We start from the raw sequence: 17049 nt of genomic DNA, 5'->3' as shown, positions 1-17049 counted from the left end.
AAAAAAAACTCCCACAAAAGAACAAAAAAAATTGCAAGCACTTACAAAGAGACAAAAGAAAATTGTTTAATAGAATCCTTTAATAACCCCTTTAAATTAATTACCTACTATGCAATAACCGAAAAACTCCACTGCTACTCACTTCAAGCGTTGTATTTCTATCTATCTACCTGTTTCTCACTTTCTCTCTCTCTCTCTCTCTTTGCCTCTTTTTCTAAACATATGTATGTATAAGTTAATCTATATATGCATATGAGTAATTGGTTTATCATTCCTACCTTTTATACCTTTTTTGCAAAAAATTTTTAAACAAAACAAAATTATATCTCGTTGTGTACACTCAATGCTGTATATCCTCCCCTCTCCTAAAAAAACAGTTTCGAACTCGAAATTTTCTAATTATTTTAAGTAATTGCACACATTGTTTTATGTTAATTCACTGTTCATTCAAGTGCATATACATACAGTATACATATTTACATGTATGTAGTACACATTAATCATATAAATAACGTCACCTCATTTGTGTTGCACAACAAATAGAAATTGAATGCTAAAAAGTAGTTAGAGGCAAATACTAAGTACCACCCTAGTATCTACAAATGTACAAATATACCGTGGTTTGTATGATATTTGCTCTTTATTTCATTTCGATCCCATCAAGATATATATATTAGTTACTTAGTTACTCTAACTTCTGCTGAGCGCTGAGCAAAAAACCCCTCCTTTCCGCTGGCTGCGGCAAAGTCCCACTTATAAATATTTCCCTAACCACTTATGACACACAAGTTGCACATTCCTGTAACTCTCTACATAAAAGTGATTTAACATGTTGGTACATAACTACATGCTTAGTAGATAGTAGTACATGCACGCTGTATACAGGCTAATGCTTCTACAAACTTACATATACATATGTACATTAGACCGTACCACTTTTGAAGCAATCAAAAAAAAAAGCTCGCATATAACCCTGAGTCTAAAATATTTTTTGCAAGGTATGTAATTACGATTTTTTTACCGAATCTAAGGGTCCCCTGTTTTACATTTTTCGGTGACACCTATGTCCATTCTGCAATATACATATATTTTTATAATAGTTCTACTGGAGTAAATTCCATACTCCCATAGCAAAAGTATGGTGAGCTTTACAGACAAATTCTGGCAACTGTCTTTCGACTCACCACAGTCTTTTGAAAGACAAAAGTCTTTCGTAAGACAACTGTGAATTCTGTCTTTCGAAAGAGTAATTGACAGATGTGCTAACGAGGAGGTCTTAGCGTTGTGCTGTTAGCTTTTAGCAATATTATTTTTCTTTTTTTTTTTAATTTAATTAAATTGAAAAAATATTTATATTTTGTTCTTAAAACAAGAAAAACTAATAAATAAAAAATAACTAACATAAAAAATAATATATAAAAAATTAAATGAAAATAATGCTAAAATACATAAAATATTTTTAAAAATCAAATAAAATAAAAAATCGTAATACAATAAAATCTAAAAATTAAATCAGAGAATGAAAAAAATGTAATCAAAACAGAAGAACATAGTACTCAACAATTAAATAAACAAAAAATCTAAAAATTAAAAGGAAAATGCACCAAAAAATTTATTCAAAAAAGAAGAAATATAAAATATGTTCCCAAAAATTAAATGAAAAAAAATCGTTTTAAAACAATAACATTTTAAAAAGTTAAATTAAGAAAGACCAAATTTAACTAAAAAGAAAAAATACATAAACTAAGTATCTAAAAATTTTATGAAATTAGAGAATATGTATATATCTTTTTAAAGAATAAAAACTAATAAAAAAAACGAAAACTATATTTAAAAAAAATTAAAAATAAAATACGATAAGTTTAAAAAAAAATCTTCTGAAAGCAATAAAATCTAAAATTTAAATAAGACAAAGAAAAAATAATAAATCAAAAAATAAGAAAATAGTACTAAACAATTAAATAAAATTTAAAAAAATATTGTTATTTTTAAAACAAAACCTAAAAACTATTGCGACTATTGGAGCAACGCGATCTAAATGATACACAAGTGTTTTCTCTCATAATAGCTTTTTACCACGAGTGGTGAATGAGGAAGTCTATTCTAAGACTTTTATGCTAGAGTAAAAAGTCTTTCGAACTATGTTGTCATCTAGATTTGTTTTACGAGAGACTTTTTACTGGCTTAGCAAGAATTACCCGTTAATTTACTGACATAAGGGTGATAGGAAATGGGATCTGGCGGGTAAGTATGCCACTGTAATTCTCCACAGACATAAAAAAAACTCGACCCCTGAGTTCGACCGAAAAAAAATTCGAAATTGCCTTAGCTAAGGTTCAATAATTTTTATCGTGCTTTAATTTACTGACATAAGGGTGGTACGTTAGGTAGATATGAACTGAAATCTGGTGGGTAAGTACTATAACGTCGACATATCATACTTTAAGATCCGACGGCAAATGCCGAAGATATGACGAAAAATGTAAAAAGGGGGCGCTATCATTCGGCCAAAGAAAAAGCAAAAATTATTTCGGAATTGCCTTACGAAATTTCTTTAGACTCAGGGGTGTACGGCGAAATTTTTTTCGGCACAGCCTAACGTACATGCATATATGTATATATACTATATATGTAAAATAAGTATATCACAAGCTTTCTATATCTTCCTACCTTGCACCACCGTTAGCGCCTACTGTGGGCCGACATAAATATGTATGTATAATGTATCTGCACAATTTTTGTGTATTTATATATAAAAAAATAAGATTTTTTACATTCCTATTTTAATTTTAAACCCTACGTAAAATTCCAATAACTGAAACCTTCAGTCTGTGCAAATTTCGCTCCCGATAGAGTCATTTGTATTTTAGTGTTTAATCCATGAAAAGTCTGTTGAACGTTCGTCCTGTCACTAGCATCAGTAGGTGATCTACCTGAAGCAAATTTAAATACAAATTCTGAAAAGTCTATTAGAGGTTCCTTCTCTCTCTGGCACCACCAATAGGTGCTCAACCTAAGGGACCTAAAGGAAGTCTAAATACAAATTATGTGCAACGATAAACTCAAAATCTATTGTTACATTTTAAAATAGTAAATTCAATACATCGGTGTACACTGCGCTTTTAAGGGTCGATCGGGTCCCACAAGATGGTGTTTCTTATAAAAAAAACATTCCCAATGACTTTGTAATTGCATGACTCAGTTTTGTTTGAGACCTTGGTAATCGTCTAAGCGAATAATCGGTTAGTCGATTTGCAAAATCTTTTCAAAACATATTCGAATTGACTTAGTCGATTATCCGTTTCCTCAGATTCGAAATAAGCTACCCCCAAAATCCCCCCTTTTAACAATTTCCTAAAAACGCAATAAGTTTTTTAAAAATCATCCGCCATATTGGATCGGCCATTTTGAATTTTCCAAATCTGACTTCAGATTCATTATCAGCGAGCCCAAAAACGCCCTTGTTCGACGTCTCTCAGCTGTTAGCTGCAGAAAACAGCACTCAGTTTACACGCCGCTCCTTGTATTCAGTTTTCATGTCCTTTTAGGGCCGGTTGTACAATGTCTGATTAGCACTAATCGGAGGTAGAAGCTCCGGTTAAATACAACGACTGCTTTATCGTTCACATGTTATATGTATTATGTCGAAAACGTCGATAATGATGTTTAACCCGCAAGTAGTGATGGCCAGACATTGAACAACCGGCCCTTAATTTGTGTTAAATCTGCACAATTTGCGAATAAACCTAAACAGATTGTTGAGGGTCAAAGAGCTGAGGTGTTCGTCTCTCAACACATCGCGGTCAAATATGCCGCATACCTGAGTCTTGCATATGCGGAGCAGAAACCAAAAAAAGTGTTTCACCGTCTCATCCCCTTCAAGGCAGGATGAGTAAATGGTCAGATGTTTGTGCCATATTAAGCGAGCAGTCAGCAGTCCAACAAAAAACCATATTGACTATCTGAGATTGAATGCAACATGAGTTTTGTCCACCTGCATCCCTCGATGCATCCCAGTCATTGCTGAGCGAAGTATTCACCCAGCTTCTGATTGTGGTTGAGAAACGAGGAATACCTGGTCTGAGCGAACTCTGGTCAATTGATAAAGTATCTCATTACCAGGTACGCCCGAATGAACTTGTACCCAAGGTAAAAGACACTAGCGCTCAGATCTCTGCAGTGTCGTAGACTTCGCGATTATTTAGGGAAACTTTAATGTTAGCTTTAGTAAGTTTGATTCTAATTTACAAAGCAGAATTTTTTTCTCAAAATGTACTTTCGTGAGTGGCAGTAACTGCAATACTTAATACGTAGCTTCGTCTATTAATTGCTGTCATTAGCATTCTTCACATTCATTCAGCGATAGATAGAAGCTCTTGGCTACATTATCTTCTACATATATGTATATAAAATGTGTTATATGAAAGCGCAGTCACAACGTCATCTACTAAGAATGATAGACACTTTAACAGTAAATTGTAAATATTTCTCAATACTTACCATTTCAATAGGCTAGCCCCATTTCAAGTTTAGTATACATACATACGTGCATATGTATAAAATTTCATATATCCAACTCACAATGCAATTTTGTTACCCAAATCATAAATTCGAGACATAGACTCAGTACGCATTGTCGACCTGTGAAATAACGATTAAATTTGACAAATCGACGAAACTACATACATTTGATCTACGAATACTTTTGCGGCTGCTGGTGGGCGTAAAATAATAAAAGCTGTTTACTAGAATTTTAAAGTTTTTAGTGTATGCTGATTTTGGTTTTGGTCAAACGTAGTTTATTTCATTCAACTCGTAATAATAATTTTTTCTTTGTTGTTATCTACTTAGTTTCGCTGTATGTTTGTATGCCGTAGCTATAGTTATTCCATACTTATTCCGGATTTAAACTACGCATTGAAATGGCAAACAATTTATGCCATTTAAAAAAATTTCATGTCGAAACGAACTTTGTCATAAAAGTGTTTGTCATTTAATGCCTAGTGGAAATGTGGAATTATTAAAATTTATGGTAGTTTTACTTCCATACATTCAAATAAATATATACATATCATAGACATACAGCACATTTATGTCCTCCATTTACATATGCAGATATTGATTTATTTTCAAAAAAAATATTAATTTTATTATTAACTCTTTCGGCTTTTCTATAAACTTCACCATAAAAATCGCATTGTTTCTCTTTTAAAACACACTTATATACACATGTATGTTTATTACTGCAGGTAACTCTCCTAAGGCAAGAAATGTGTGCGACAAAGCCAAATTTATGAATTAAATACAGTACGCCCTCGGTAAAAGCAACACTCGATAAACGTAATACCTCGTTAAAGCAACTTTCAAATGTATACCGTTAGTGACTCAGTAATTGCAACTGTTCAAAAAATTTTGCCTCAGTAAACGCATCTTTCTATCCATAATTTCTTATTTCGTTTCACTTTGTTTCAATTTTTTGGGCTTACTTTTATTGAAATTTTCAAAGAAATCCCTAAATCAAAAGCATGTCACCAAAAAATCAAAGATAAATCATTAGATTTGAATGCCAGTGAACGTCATATGCGACTAAGTCATTAGTGACCTTGAAGTGATTGCATCTCTTAAGCACTTGCTTTAAGAGATATTTCCTACCGAAAATTTTGTCGCCGAGAAATTAAACAATTGTATGTATAGCAGAAAACGCTGACTTAGAGCTGGTTTTTAATAATTTAGAAGGCGAAAAAAGCGAGAGCACAAACAACACAAATTAACATTTTCAATTTTTAACTCGATTTCAAAAAAATTTGAAGGTTATTTTAAAACAAATTACCCAAGAAATAAGCATGGATGTTTTACACTTTGTTATTACAGCAACTTCTACCAACGCAACTGTCCGAATTATCATTAGTTGCTTTTACCGATGACGTACTGTAATTAAATACATATGTACACAACAGCCGTTTGATAATACTGTACAACCAAAAAAGGCAAGGTTCTGACAATATATTCTGGTAGCGGGGACCAAAAACCACTATATGGGGATATGGCGTACAAAATCCTGTGATTTCTACATTTTAACCATATAATGTGTTTTGCAGTTTTATGTAAGATACGACAGAGGACATTTCTGGGTAACATTTTAACCCGCTATTTCCTCAATAGGCGATATAAATCGTAAAAATATTTTACAAAAATAGTTGCCATTAAATTCTACTATAAGTCTCTGAACACACCAAAGCTCAAAATTCGTCTTAAATGCCAGCAATAAAACTAAACTAAAAATGTCCCTTTTAAATTATGTCATAAAGCCGCAACTAACTTTAGAGACTTTATTCTGGCTATAATATCTAAGACTTATCCAGGTGACTTAACGTCACCGGCTTCAGAACTATCAAGGCATTAATGGTTTGCGTTGGATACAATGCTCGAACTTATGTCCATGAATCTGGTATTTCTACGGCCATAAACGTACCTTAACTAACTCTCCTCTACAGAGACGTATCCAAAGACACAGCCCGCACTAGTAAACTTACGGCCCCGAACCCCGAATAAGTAAACTCATAAGTTTCTACTGAAGTGCATATGGAAACTTACGAAAAAAATATCATAATGGGCTCGGTAATTTAAGTGACAGCCTCGTGTGCACTTGTTTGCAAGCAATGTGTTTGTTCTCTCGGCGTTTATCAGCTCTGAAATGAGCTCAATTCTCATAAAAGCTCTTTATTTTCACACGAGGTCTGGATGCTATTTTATTATAGAATGTAAAATTCTTGTTAGCCTTAGAGTGCCTAGAGAAACAAAATTTAGGAAAAATCAGCCGATTCGTTACATACGCACTACACATTGTGGAACTATCATCGAACGTTTAAATGTTAAAGTTATTCTACCAAATGGTAAATCTTCGGAGATATTTTTTTTTTTTTGTCAGAACTCAGCCTGGAAAAAGGTCGGGTGCCCAACTCTCAACATATCGCGGCTAAATTCCGCATACTTAATTATTTCAAATGCGGGCCAGAAGCGCACAAAGGGTTCCGCTGTCTCTTATCCTTTAAGGCAGGATGGGCGAATGGAGTTGTCATGTCATACAAGTTATCTGCAGTCCCGTCTGCTCAATGGGAGCGGAGAGCATAGTCAACTTATTTAATCGTCCATCCCAGCAAACAATCAAAACTAAGTAAAAATTCGAAGACACTCGATCGATAAAAGATATCTTAAGAGCTCTGTCCGTTCGAAAACATAAACACTGGGAAAGAAGATGTTGACGATGACCCGAAACTTTCAACCTGTACCTGTACCTGTACCTGTATCTTCATCCATCTAAAATCCACTCCACGCAAGAACTCCAGCCGGCTGACCAAAGACTAACTACGCTCTATTGCGCGACAAATTTCCAGGAGGCATAATTTCATGACAAGGTGATGGGGCTTGGATTTCGGCTATTAACCACGGAAAAAGTGTCTGCTAAGTTATACATTTTCTTTCCCATAAAAAAGTTCGGGTTTCTGGTAGGTAAGGTACAACGATGTCGAATTTCGTTGAATTCGGTTCCATAAAAATAGGCGCTCTCTCTCTTGACAATTAGGCAACAGAGCAATAGCGATCAATTAAGAGTCCATGAAGTTGGGCAGGTCAGGTTCAGGGTGTTCGAGTTAGATTTTTGCGTGCGGTGGACGGAAAAAATCTCAGAAATGTGTACTTAATTCACTCACGGCATCTTAGGACAATAATTTCGGAGGAAAGTATTTAAAACTTTTGGATGTACATACATATGTTTATATTCATATCACGCTCCGAAAGTATATTTAGTACTTACAAATGATGTTAGATCCACGGAAGATTATTTTATTTGACATCAGATGTTTATACACACACACATAAATACATACGTCACACGTGAATGGTTGATCACAGCATTACAGCTCAAATCTAGAGGCGGGTTACCTGCACTTCATTATTCTTTCAGCACATTTATACTTTTCACGCCTACTTTCCGCTTATACATATGTGTCTCCACCTTCTCTCCTTCACTCACCTTTATGTGCTTTGAATGTGCTTAGACTTTCGTTGTGTGTTTTAATAGTGCAATACGTTTGTATGTACTAGTTACTCAATTATACATCTCCAGTTTAGACACTCACGAAGTTCACTCTCTCAATTTAATGCCTCATTAATAGGTTCGCCGTCACCACGCAAGAAGCGCAACAATTCGACACCTGTAAAGAAAAATGCCGCTGAAAAGAAGCAAATTCTGCAGCAATTGGTTTCACCAGCGCCCAATGTAGACAAACCCAAAGTCAGTTTGGGTGAGCTCATCAATATGACTGAGACACATTTACGTGCGACTAGTAATGTCGATTCAGAGAGTGATGTGAAAGAGACGACATTCTCAGAGAACTCCGGTTCATTGACATCGACCAATGTCGCGAATGTTGCACGCACAATTGCCGATCCGAAGTTGGAGAAGAAAGTAACATTCGCACGGCTGCTAAACAAAGTCTCTGCCGAAATGAGTTCCGGTTCGGATATGGATATTGGACATATGGCGGTGAGTAGAAAGTGATCCGAAAAATTTGAGCGTCAACAGACAGAGTGCAGTATTGTTCATTGACAATTATTATTATCCTCTAACTTGTTTGCTGACGTAACTTATTAGTGCATTGCTTATACTTAGTATTTGACAAGTGTTATTGGCTCATGGCAAAAAGTAACTAAAGTGAGTTTATGATCTTCAGGCAAAAAAATCGAAATATTTGCGCCCACTGGCTCAGGAACCAGAAGAAACGGAAGCTTTCCTGTGATCATTGATCATTTCTTACACTAATCTACTCATTGCACCGATAGTCTGTGGTATTAAGTACATTCGACTTTTTTATAACTGTATAAAAACTTGCATTATAAATTTTCCGCTGGAAGCTGGAGCGTAAAGAAACAAATTTCAAATTGTGTGTTATGTCTTTAAAAATATAAAATTGCGCTTTCGAACAATGTCGATTTTCCCTGAAGTTCCATAAGTGATTTAAATATATGTATATATATATACGATAAATGTAGATCGGCATAGCTAAAACTAAGTTTATAGATCTTAGTGGTATATAATTGTAGAATAAATGCAGTACATCGATTTTATTTCTACATGTTTATTAGGGTGGTCCTCAAAAATATCAACATCTCTTGTTCTACATATAAAATAAACACATCTACGAAAATTTCTACATTTTCAACAAATTTTTAGTGGTAGTCGCAACGAGGCGTTGAAAAAATTTTATTACTTTTTTTAAATCGCAAAAATTCGCACAACGCCGAAACCAGTTTGTCTCCAAACTAAGTTTGACAAGGGATGACGAAAAATCGCTCCACAATTAATTACAAAACTTGTATTTCAGCAGCTACAACTCAGCGAGTTTACGAATTTATGTATATGAATAAGTTTCAGTATTTAATCAGATTCCAAGTCAAAATTTGAGATTTTGGATTGTTTTAAAAAACTTAGAATTTTTCGAACAAAGGGAGCGGTCCCTTAAAATTTTTAAATTTTCGCAGACATATTTATTTTGTGCGGACCCTTATAAAATTTATAGGTTGATATTTATTTAAATAATCGATAGAAATTTTTCGATAATTTATATGATTGTCAGCAATTTCATCGATAACACTATCGATTTCGTTGCCTATATGTATACATATTCAAAAAAAAATTATAGATATATTCACTAAAAACGTCATCGACATATATGTATATGGTTGATTATTTTTACTGATTATAATCAATTATCTGTCTCAACTTTTTCTCCATCCATTGATATATTTACATAGATGTGTCGGTAACGATAATGATTCTTTAATTCGATGTATTTATATTAATATCAAGGAATTTATCGAGATAAATTTATCGAAGTGATCGTCGATTTTTTTGTTTACATATTACAGACGCTACTATTAACGTCTTTATCGATACGATTTAGCGACTATCGATTTTATTGGCTATGTTACCGCTAAAAGAGAGTCTAAAATTTTTGGCAAGGCAATTTCGATTAGAAAATTTTTTGTCGCCTTTTTACATTTTTCGTGATATCTTCCGCATTTACAAAAAGATCGTACAATTAAAGTACCACCCTAATGTCAGTAAATTAAAGCTCACAAAAACCCATACAACTTTTGCAAAGAAAGTATTTTGATTATGGCTGTATTGTATTATTTAAAAAAAGTAAATATTTATTGCGGAATGGGGGTGTCACCGAAAAATTTAAAAAGGCGATCGGACAAAAAAAAAATCCAAACTGCCTTGCTAAAATACTTTAGATACATGGGTGTGAGACGATTTTATTCTTGTTTGCTTATAAAGTAGTACGGTCCAATGTTTGTTCATACATATCTATCAAAAAAGTAACGATATATTAACTAAAATCTCCGCGATATAATTAACAATAACAGTTACGTTTTCCATATACTAAAATTATAGTTATCGCTAGTTCTATTTATCGAAAATTATTTTATTCACACAAATTAGCTAATGACAGTTCCATTTTTGGCACGATGACACATTGTTCGAAGCCCTTATATACTACCCTACCCACCTTTAGTTCATACGCTTTGAAATATTTCTTCTTCAAGATTGTATGAACTAAAGGTGGGCTGGGTAGTACATATTTATAAATACATATATACATACATATACATAACATAAACAGTCTAACAACAATCTATGTAGTCTTGTTTCAACGCTTCCTAATATCCGTTTCTATTTTGTGTGTGAGTCTATGTATCTACATTAGGATGCGACACACTCCATACCAAAAATAATTGGTACTCTCTTTCCATCGGAAATATAAAATTTATTATATTTTGTAAGAGGAGTGTAAATTTAAAATGTCTGCATAAAAATTTAAAAAAAATATGAGCGGAATCAAAATAATGAATATCAAAATAATGAATTTTTTAGAAGTATGTTCAAATCAGTCTAGCTCACGTCAGTTTAATATTTTTCGGAAATATTTGAGCGGAAGCCTTAAAATATAATACATTTTATAATTCCGGTGGAAAAATCGCAATTTTTTGTCGATGCATCCTAATGTACATATTGTATTTTACTGTTAATATTCCCGAGCATACATATGTTAACACTGTACTCATTCATTTACCTTTTGTCCTTCTCCCTCGCCTAACATTCACTGCTGCACCCAACACCCCCTTTTAGAATACACGGAATTCAAGTGCCCTCAGTCTGCCAACTGACATACAGTTTCGCGCCAGCTCAGTGCCTCCATCACCGTGCACAAATGATATACGTTCACCGCACAGCACTTCATCGAATCAGGGTAGCGACTCACTATCAAGTTCCGATCTAGCACTGACCGACTTTGGTTTGCGTTCGATGCAGACCAGTGCCAGTGAGATTGGTGGTAGCACAAATCACAATGCCCATCTGCCGGTCGGTGTTGGTGGTATGGGTTTTAGTGGTCCATCTTCACGTAGTCGCATCGGCACAACAGCACGCCCGAAAGTCTCCAGTGCCGACTCCATTTTAGCCATGTTCCGTAATCTTGCTTCTTCTTCAAATGCAACCTCAACAACAACTGCCTCAAACACTGCTAACATAACGCAAAGCGCATCTGTATATGTATCACCATCAACAACCCCAACCGCTTCTAGTCCACAAGATGATGCACCCGGTGACGATGAGTCATCCACTTCGTCTATGCATACACCGGTTAGCTTCTCTAGTGGACCACCCGATTCGCCTGTGTTCTATCGTCAAACCACCATAGAGGTGCCCGTTCTCGATGTACTCAATGCGCACAAATCCTCATCGACACCATCATCGTCCAATTCGTCAAGTTCAACGAATTTGTTGCACCCACCGACGATACTGCTGGAAATACCCAGCAATGGCATCAACAATAAGTGTCTGTCGCCGATTCGTGAAATGCCTACACCGATCCCATCGCCGGCGCTTACACCAATCATGCCACGGCCGCAACGTTCGAACAGTCCAATATTTCAGGACGATCCGCTGTCGTGTGGCGATTATAGTGACGATGAGCAGAGGAGTATGCGTAGTGATTGCAGTGATGAGCAAATGTCGGTGAGTAAATTTATAGGTCATTTGTGTAAATATAGTTGGTGGGAATAGACGAAAGTTTTATTTAGTGTCATTTAATTTTCATAAATTTACAATTAAACTTACGAAATATTTAACTAGTATACATAAGTAAATAACTATACATTGATGTCGATTTAAGTCATAATTGCAAATACTACATTTTAAAACTGATTTATCAGGTTAACACTTTTTTCTTAAAAAAACAAAACGACCGCAGAGTGACTCAGATGATGGTATAGTTATAAAATTTGGACGCACAAGCCATCGTTGGTTCAGCTGAAAGAAAGTGCAAGTTTTGATACCATGTAAAATTGTTTTTATGATTTTTTAATACTAAATATATGGGGAAATCTTTTGAGATGGAGAAATTTTGCGTACTGGCATATTGTTGCCGCCACAAGGCAGCTGCACTGCCAATTGCGGTTTCTATACCTTCGTCAATACTACTTATATGTGTAAATATCAGCAAATTGCCATTTCTAACAAAACTAACGGTTTAAATAACTGATTATTATTATTATTTATTATTATTATAATTATTATGGTAAGACCTAAACTCTTTTTCTTTGTACATTTTTACATTATAAATTACAGGTTTATATCTTAAACTAAGCTTAAATTCTAGGACTTATCCAATTATTAGAAAGGAGTAAATCGTTAGAGATAGAGATAAAACAGAGAGGATAGAGAAGAGCATATAAATAGGTAACCACAAAAAAATTCTGTAACCGCCGTCTTAAAGCATCTATCCGATTTGATACATTCAGTTGATATTGGTAATGAGTCCCATAGTCTGACATCACTAATGAAAATAATCGAGAAAATCAGGACATTTCTAGTGTAACTCGCATTAAATCTACTTTTTATTAAGGTGCTTATAACTTCTAGAGCGATCTGACCTAAAGCTCGGTGTTTTCAGACGTTCATTTGTAGGTTATGAGCAAGAAACGGATTTCTAGTACCTAAAACCCTATAAAAAAGTCAAAAAATAGGCTAGAAAAGGTAAAATAAAAAAAGCGAAATAGGCAAGAAAAGGCACCAGGAATAGTAAAAAAGGCAAAAGAATGCACTAAATTAAGACAAAAACCGAAAACGAATCAAAAAAATACATTTATATTAGAAATGTTTATTTTACAAGTAAAAAGAGAAAAACTATAAACTAAACGGACGTGTGTGTGTCCAGGGAATTTTGACATCTAATACCTCACAGCCTGTTGCCTCACTCTTGCCTCAAGAAATAATGGAACGGGTATATATTTCTGTTGCAAACATGGGTTACCTTGTGCTCTTTTTTCACAAAAAAAACTTTAGAAACCCGTACTAGAAAGCGTAGCAAATTTCTTAAGAACTGCGTACTGCCTTAAGGAAATTTGACACAAGAAAATTTCTTAGCCATTTCTTGTACGTCATTTTATATGGAGAGCTTTTCTTGAGAGCTGTATACTGGCCTTTAAGGTAGAAAGGCAAAAAAAAGGCAACATCAAATGTGTATATATGGAATCAGGGAAAGCTAAATCGTCGACATTCTTAATCAAATATACTCTATCTCTCAACTGTAACTGAATTTCGCGTATTTTATAAACATCGTGAATTTTCTTTTGGTAATCGTTCAGCGATACTTATTACATTATATTTATTACATTTGTGGGTATAAAACATACTTCATTACTTCTGCAGAAAAATAATCCTAGGTTAAAGGCCAACGTCCAAAGGCCAAAAGCCAAAGATCGTCTTGAGAAAACGAGTGACCAGTGTGTAACTTTTTACTTAATAATGGTTTTTCGTTGAGCACAACCAATCAAAGGCAAACAAATTCATAAGCCCTGGTGTAATATTTTGTGTTCGTATATTTGGGCCGACGTAAACAAATGCTCACCTCTAAAAATTATTTTAATGGCCAGTACTGGATAATCCTTACTAATATAAATACAAATGGTTTGTTTGTTACGATTTCACGCTTTAACTACTCAACCGATCATAATGAAGTTTCGCACACTGATGTCACTTAACCCAACTTAAATCATAGGATAGCCTTTATCTCAATTAGCCAAATGGGCGTGGCACATCCCATACAAACGGAATTAGTATGACAGTATGACTGCATACCTCTGGAAGTATTTATGGTATGGATTTATAAGAAATCAATGCTGTACTTATGGAAAAAGTTTGGATTTTTTAGAAGGGGGCCAATGCACCTCCCATACCCACTGATTTTTTTATACTACCACCTGTTAAAACATTTACTTCAATTTAAAGTATCGTTGTATCACAGAAATGGTGATTCTTAGGAACAAAAGTGTCAGAAAGGTTTTTAGAGATAATTACATGATCTACAATTTTGTCTAACCTATTTTTATGATAAACCTTACCGTTCAACTGAAAAATGGTAAAAATCAATTTATGTGACCTTTGACCTTGAAAATTTTTTTTTTTACAGAACTGGGCCTTTTCATATATCAATTATAATAATGTTCAGCTTTATGCGACCTTGAAAGTCTAACTTGATCGAGCTAGTACGAACGTTTTTTAAAGATATGGTACAAACAGAGTAGCAATTACAAAATATTATTAATATTATTTCAATTAGGTTGACAAGTGATAATTTATGGGAATTATGGAATTGTTTGTTGTTTTGTTTTTATATTACATACTGAAAAATCCCCATAACAAAAGATTTTCCCATATACATAATGTAAGTATTGCTAGCCCCTTTAAGACACATTGCATTGCGCTCCTTTTACACTTGTCCTAGTAAGACCTGTTAAGGTCGCAGACGACCACAAAAACCCCGTCTTAAAATGCTACATAAGTAGATGCTATATAAACCAATTCTGCACTACTTTAAATTTATAACTGCCTAAGACACTATTATGTCTTTATTTGTGAAAACTATTTGAAAGTTGTCAGGAGGTACTTTGCCTTGTCCTCGTTCACCGCTAGACTAACGGCTTTAGTTTCTTATTCTAAGCTAGAAAATGCAGCGCTTACGGCTCACACTGATAGGACCCAATCAGTTGATAAATGGGAGGCTAAAATTTTTGACAAGATTCGTCGATAAGACCTTATACGAAGCGCTAATAAGGCTAATCCCGCAAACAGCAATTTCCTTCGTGTGAATAGGGAAAGTATACCGTAATTCCAATTAACGCCCATGTACTCATCAAACCAAATTATTCTTAAAAGCTTTTACATGCACCCTAATAGCTCCTTGCCGCCGCCTATGTAACACGCAGTTGTTATTCCATTGACTCTAAGCGCTTTGTAGTTTTTAAGCTCATTTATCGTTGTCCTCACCTCATTTTGGTCAAGGGTATGGACTTTGTGTTGCTCAGGGTTCTTCTTCGCCAAACACGACACCTGTATGGCCATATCAAAAGCCTTGGAAAGTATTGCCTTCATATCTCAAGTGTAATCTGGACGTGTGTTAACAGATTTCCATCTTCGTCCTTGCAATAACCAGCCTAGGTCTTGCATTCATTCCATTGCTGCCTTATTTTTTTTAAGGAAAATTTTACGTAACATCAGCTAGTTAATGTCTTAAGTTTTCGCAATCATGTCTTTCAGTTTCTCTTATTTCTTAAGTAGATATTTTTCTTCCTTCCTTATTTGCGGGGTCAGTTTAATATACATATTTAAGACAGCAGAAGTATGCAAATTAATTCCCCAAACAGTTTTCCGGGAATTATGTTCAAGTGTCAGTCCAAGGACTGTGGCAGATATGAATCTATTTTGACGCCTCGTCCTTCGCCGTCAACTGGGTTTACGCGTCTTTCTTCGTCGAAGAGTTTTGATACGCTCCTTTTTTCGTCAGTTTTTTTGTTTTTAACGCGTCCCTTGTCACCGTGAAAAGTCTCGCGTGTCTTTATTCGTGTCTAGTGACGATATATACTAAACATTGCTTTATAAATACTTACTCTTAAATGATAATTTATCCGCGTACATGGAGCTAATGAATATCAATTAGATTAGAGTAAACTGGCTCGTAAATGTGTGGTCTAACCATAAATGTATACGGTACGAAAAGCAGCAGAGATTCAGATGTTATATTTCTTCTAATGTGGCATTTTGTTCTTTTCATCTTTCAAAAACTTGCGTCCAAGGAGAAGATTGTACTGGATCTGCAAACGGGTAAAACGCATGTCATTATTGAGAGTGACGTTGAGACTTCACCAACTGACACGGCAACCACCTCAATGGCTGGTCAGAACAAGCAAGCGGAGTCGCTGAATAGATTACCGCTCTTACGTTTCTCACCACCGACGCCTACAACCGGCGAACGCCAGTCGTCTACTTCCATTACAAATGCTGGGGTAGTGGCATTGAAGCCACCCGCGATTGTCATCGATGTGGAGCCGCCAACACCAGAAGAGAAAACACCACGACCTCGTGATCTAATTATACCAACATTAACTGTGGAACATCCAAGTCCAACGAAGAATCGCCATCCGATGATCATATTTCCAGGATCGCCACCACCGCAACGGGCCAGCATAGGTGAAACAAGTTTTATGTTTCCAAATAAGCAACAACAAAAAAGGTATATAAGTAGAGCACACAAGTTTTTGTTCTTGTTTTGAGTTTTGTTGTTGGTGTAATGCGTATCTACTTAATTACATATGTATAAACTCGTAGTATAATTATTATCGCACAGAGTAACTGTAGCTTACACTAATAGTTAGTAGATTACATACATAGCTTCATTTAGAAGAGGCTTTCACTTCGTCACAGTTTTTTCCTCATTTACTACATATCCGAGCGCACGTCTACCTTTTTATGGGTGTGTGTAATAGTGAGCATACTTAGAATCACCTAGAAGTTTGTAGTCTAACATTTCTGGCGGGCGGATAAAGCTCAGATCAGTGAACTTACAAATGAGAATAAAATTGTTTCGTTACACTCTCCGGCAGGCTCTTAAAACAATTCGATAAACCCAACTCGCTAGAATTTCC

General features: G+C 34.9%; 1 protein-coding gene across 1 annotated transcript in view; it reads left to right on the top strand.

The window, feature by feature from the left end:
• Positions 1–17049, top strand: part of LOC118733932 — a gene marked incomplete in the record, with an annotated part of 328743 nt that overhangs the window by 306020 nt on the left and 5674 nt on the right. The window contains 3 exon segments of the mRNA XM_036463569.1: positions 8175–8545; positions 11195–12082; positions 16201–16637. Of these exon segments, the coding sequence (XP_036319462.1) occupies positions 8175–8545; positions 11195–12082; positions 16201–16637 (1696 nt within the window).

Source organism: Rhagoletis pomonella, unplaced genomic scaffold (assembly GCF_013731165.1).
Source record: "Rhagoletis pomonella isolate Grant_MI unplaced genomic scaffold, Rhpom_1.0 Rhpom_scaffold_00002, whole genome shotgun sequence".
Classification (NCBI taxonomy): Eukaryota; Metazoa; Arthropoda; class Insecta; order Diptera; family Tephritidae; genus Rhagoletis; species Rhagoletis pomonella.
This window is presented reverse-complemented; position numbering and strand designations above follow the sequence as displayed.